The sequence below is a fragment of the Teleopsis dalmanni genome, unplaced genomic scaffold, assembly GCF_002237135.1.
Source record: "Teleopsis dalmanni isolate 2A unplaced genomic scaffold, ASM223713v2 unscaffolded_contig_3385, whole genome shotgun sequence".
NCBI classification, from domain to species: Eukaryota; Metazoa; Arthropoda; class Insecta; order Diptera; family Diopsidae; genus Teleopsis; species Teleopsis dalmanni.
This window is the reverse complement of record NW_024034767.1, coordinates 1-5,082: the sequence shown is the minus strand read 5'-3', so window position 1 is coordinate 5,082 and position 5,082 is coordinate 1. Positions and strand designations below refer to the sequence as shown.

At 42.1% G+C, this 5,082-nt stretch overlaps 1 protein-coding gene across 1 annotated transcript; it reads left to right on the top strand.

Moving 5' to 3' along the window:
- Nucleotides 1-1,456: 1,456 nt before the first annotated feature.
- LOC119665062 lies at nucleotides 1,457-2,770 on the top strand. Its single transcript, XM_038074382.1, has one exon. The coding sequence runs from the start codon at nucleotides 1,457-1,459 to the stop codon at nucleotides 2,768-2,770; it is 1,314 nt and encodes a 437-aa protein (XP_037930310.1).
- Nucleotides 2,771-5,082: the final 2,312 nt, after the last annotated feature.

The window sequence follows — 5,082 nt, the reverse complement described above, 5'->3', positions numbered from 1 at the left end:
AAGAATAAGAATAAGAATAATAATAAGAATAAGAATAATAATAAGAATAAGAATAAGAATAAGAATAAGAATAAGAATAAGAATAAGAATAAGAATAAGAATAAGAATAAGAATAAGAATACGAATAAGAATAAGAATAAGAATAAGAATAAGAATAAGAATAAGAATAAGAATAAGAATAAGAATAAGAATAAGAATAAGAATAAGAATAAGAATAAGAATAAGAATAAGAATAAGAATAAGAATAAGAATAAGAATAAGAATAAGAATAAGAATAAGAATAAGAATAAGAATAAGAATAAGAATAAGAATAATAACAATAATAATAATAATAATAATAAAATAATAATAATTATTAAAATAAATAACTTTAAATTCCAAAATCCAATATTAACAAGTATGTTGGTTTTGATGTTTTGTTGTGTTTTGATATAGTGTGTTGTGTTGTGTTGTGATGAATTGCGGGCTTCCAATTACAGCTTGTGTGGAACACGTTTGTAATAAAATACTAGCTGTCTCTATCAGCACTTTTTTGTTTTGTTTATATATACCCAAAACCGCACTGATATTTTGTTTGAATGCTTGCTCACTTTTTATTTTTTATTTTGAGCTTTAGAAAATAATTTGCTGTCTCTGTCAGCTATTTGAGTTTTTTTCTTTATATTAAAGTTGTGCAAAAATCAACAAAAATCGAAAAAGCGCGCGCTATTTTCAAATTAATATTTTATGCACTTTTAACTTTTAGGAATTGTTTTTTTGTCCGAGAATGTTCTGTTTTTTATTTTTGTATTAATAACAAAAGTAATTCTGTTAACCCTTGCTAGGTAGTCACCTTGTCGTAGTGTAGGGGGTAATTGTGGACTGAAGCATGTCATATGGAAGTCATGACATGATGATTTTTCATGTGACATGATTCAGCACACAAACTAAGAACTGCCGCCAACGCACAGGTTGAAAGTAGGTATCTACGATTCCTGATCAGTCGTTGAGGCTAGCTAGTGGACTTTAATGGACACTTGCTAATTGGTCAGTCCTACAGGAAAGTGCGGCTATCTATCAGACCAATGACTCGCCTTCAGTACGGTCATGTCTCTGCTGTTTGTGGGTCGCCGATAGTCGGGCGGGGGAGAAGGAAAACTCCCTAGGGCAGGGTCTGTACATATTCTAGGCTCCCAAGGCTAGGTCTTGATAGACTGGAATATGAACATACCTATTGCCCCAAACAAACCCCCTAAACTCACAGTGGAACAGCTATGCTGGTGAACTTGCTTGACAGGGTAGAGTCAAGCTTAATAGCGAACTCCGTACCAGGTCTGGCAAACCTACGGTTTCAATTTGTCCTTCCCATGGGGGCGCTCATGGGTGACCAACCTGCACGGTTTATTTAAACTTACTTTGTATGGAACAAAATAACATTTTCAATTCTATGGACTGCACACCTTTAAATGTGCAAAATATGGTTTTACGCAGCCAAAACTTATCACTGAACGAGGGGGCAACTGGTACCATCGTCAATGAACAAATGGACCACGACTTGTTGGAGAGGGCACCTGGTCCTCTACCCGACAAGCCGGAGGAAATGGACATTCCACTTAGCCAAGAGTCGGCTGGGATGTCTATCTCTTCGGAACAGGAGAGAGATCTTCTGGAGCCTGGTCTAACTAAAAAGACTCAAACGAGGGTGAAGCTATCCGGCGCTGGACGCAAAAGGTTGAAGGCTTTACTTGCCAAGGGCATCCCGCTGGAAACAGCAAGGTCCTTGGCAGTAAAGCCGGCCACTGCGACTAACGAAGGGCAGGCAACACCAAAAAGATCCCGATCGGACAGCTCTACACCAACATCAAGCTCAAAACCGACAAAGCGGATTGCACTACAGGGCAAGAAAGTTGATAATAAATCAACAGTGCCTGCAACTGCTTTGCCGATTTTCAGTAGGATGAAGGAAGTAGAGACCTCACACGGGGGCAAACCTGGTCCCAGTAAAGAGGTGGCGACGGTATCTGTGGGGCAGGCTAAATACAGTACTTCTTCCGAAGACCATTGTTCAAAGCCTACCCTAGCAGAGACTGTTCGCTCTAAGAAGATCGGTATACTACCGCATAATTTCCCAGAGGGCATTTGGTCCAATGAGGAAATTGGGAAGGTGCAGAAATGCATCCTCGACAAGATGTACGAAACTTGTCGAGCTCCTGGGGTGAAGCCTCATTTCGCCGGTTACAGTCTAAAGCCCGGATGGTTTACCATTAACTGTCTGGACGACGAGACTGTAACTTGGTCTAAAGAGACAATCCCAGCCTTGAAGCCGTGGGAAGGAGCCCAGCTGAAGGTAGTGGACGAGGCAGAAGTGCCAAAGTCTGAAATCTATGTTGGCTACTTCCCAGGCTCAGCTTCCTGGCAAAGCGACCGTATTCTGGGAAAAATTGAGTGCCAAAATTCGGGCATGCGTGTCAGGGACTGGCGGGTACTCCACAGGCTCAATAAGGGCGATATCGTCGAGATGGCGATTGCTCTGGATCCTATGTCGTCCGAAATGGTCGGAAAGCTGGGCAATAAAGTCTTCTATGGACTTAGCAGTGCTGTGCTGAGACCAAGACATAAAGGAAACAGAGCAAAGGAAGTGGTTGAAGATGAGCGACCAACAACATCTGCGGCTTGTGCTCAGTCAAGCAACCAGAAGCCGAAAACGGGTCTCAATTCCGGGGGACCACCCTTGAGAGGGGCAGAATCCGTGCCCAGGGCCGAAAACCTTCCGCTCTCTCTGGTCGTCTGAGGAAATGGGAAAGAAAAGACCCGGAGGCCGCGGAATTGCTGCGCGGTACAAAGGGCGGCAAGGTCCGCAAGGGCCAGTCTGGGATATAATGTCCCGGACTCCGCCACATCCGCAAAACTCTTGGAGGCAACTTCATTGCCTCCAAATCAACCTCCACCGGGCTATAGCAGCTTCATACAGGCTCAGTGCCCTGGTGGAACAACACTGTCTGGATTTTGTGGCCATCCAAGAACCATGGGCCACAAAGGGGCGCATAAACGGTCTACAGACAAAAACGTGTAAGTTAATCTATGATAATAATGTTGATCGTCCTAGAACGGCGATAATGATTAACAAAACCATTAAATCTCTTCCAATTACAGAGCTCATACAGCGTGATCTGGTGGCGGTACAGGCAGAAGTGCCTAGTACTAGGGGGACGAGAATAATAGTTTTTGCATCTCTGTACCTCCCTGGCGACGCAGAGGAAGCGGTGTCTCTCGAGTTCCAGCAGCTTACAGAATACTGCCGTATCCGAAACCTACAGTGGGTAATGTGCTGCGACGCCAACGCACACCATACAGTATGGGGAAGCACAGACATCAATACACGAGGTGAGTCACTTTTTGATTATATCACAACTAACAATTTAATGGTAGTTAATAAAGGTAACGAACCTACTTTTGTAAATGCGATAAGGGAAGAGGTATTAGATTTCACTTTAGCAAGTGCATTTATATCAAATAACATTTCAAATTGGAGGGTGTTAGAGGAGAACTCCTTATCAGATCACAAATATATACGCTTTGATTTGGAAGGGGAAGTTGAAGACACTTTCGAAATAAGAAATGTTAGGAAGACCAACTGGTCTCTATATAACTTCTATTAAGAACAAAACATTAGTTGTCTTGGGAATAGGATTACTAATTGTCAGGAACTAAATCTTGAGGTTAACAAACTAGAAAATATTATTACAGGGGCTTTTGAAAATAGCTGCGAACTTATCAAAAAGAAACGTTCTAGGAACGTCCCATGGTGGAATAGGGAACTAGATACTTTACGCAAAAAAGCCCGCCAGCTCCTTAATAGAGCCAAGTCCAATGGGGACTGGGCATCTTACAAGTGTGCCTTAACGGCTTACAATAGGGAATTGAGGAAATCAAAGAGAGAATCATGGAGGAGGCACTGCGAGGAGATTGAAACACTTCCTGCGGCTGCGAGACTCCAGAAATCTCTAAATAAAGACCACTCAAATAGCCTCTCTACATTAAAGAAGGCTGACGGAAGCTTTACGGTAAGTCTGGAAGAAACGGGACAGCTTCTGCTGGACACTCATTTTCCAGGCTGCGCCATGTATACTGAGACTACGGAAACCATCGAGGATACTCGTTTCTTATTGGTTACACGAAGAGATCTTTCACTGGCCCGTAAAATCTTTACAGTCAATAAAACTAAATGGGCCATTTCCACTTTCAGCCCGTTTAAATCACCTGGTATCGATAATATACAACCGTGCCTTCTTCAGAAAGGCGTTGATATATTAGCACCGATATTAACAAACTTATTTAGGATAAGTCTAGAATTAGGCGTAATACCTAAACATTGGACGAAGGCTAGGGTAGCTTTCATACCGAAAGCAGGCAAAAAGGCGGACCACACGCCAAAAGCTTTTCGGCCCATTAGCCTTACTTCTTTCCTGCTTAAAGCAATGGAGAAGATTCTAGATCAATACATCAGGGAAGTCTATATTAAAGCTTCACCTCTACATATTGAACAATATGCTTATCAGTCGGGCAAATCGACCGACACCGCTATACATAGTCTGACGAGTAAAATCGAGAAGGTTTTAGACGGTAAGGAAATAGCTCTCTGCACATCGGTTGACATTACAGGAGCTTTTGATAATGCAACATTCAGATCAATTGAGGCAGGAATGGTCAGGAAAGGAATACATAGACTGATCATAACATGGATTCTCAATATGCTGAAAAATAGGACGATAATCTTTGAAATGGGGACGAAGAGATTAACTGTCAAGTCAACCAAAGGATGTCCTCAAGGAGGCGTTCTTTCGCCACTCCTATGGCTATTGGTCATTGACGAACTCCTACAGTCTCTTGGTGACCTCGGATATGAAGTTCAGGGCTTTGCAGATGATCTAGTCATCATGGTTAGAGGCAAATTTGACTCCACCATATCCGATCGTATGCAACTAGCTCTTGATATCACTCAAAATTGGTGTCAAGAGAAAGGACTCTCGATTAATCCGAATAAAACAAATGTAATACCCTTCACCAGAAGAAGGAAGATGAGTCTAGGGACCTTAAAGTTAG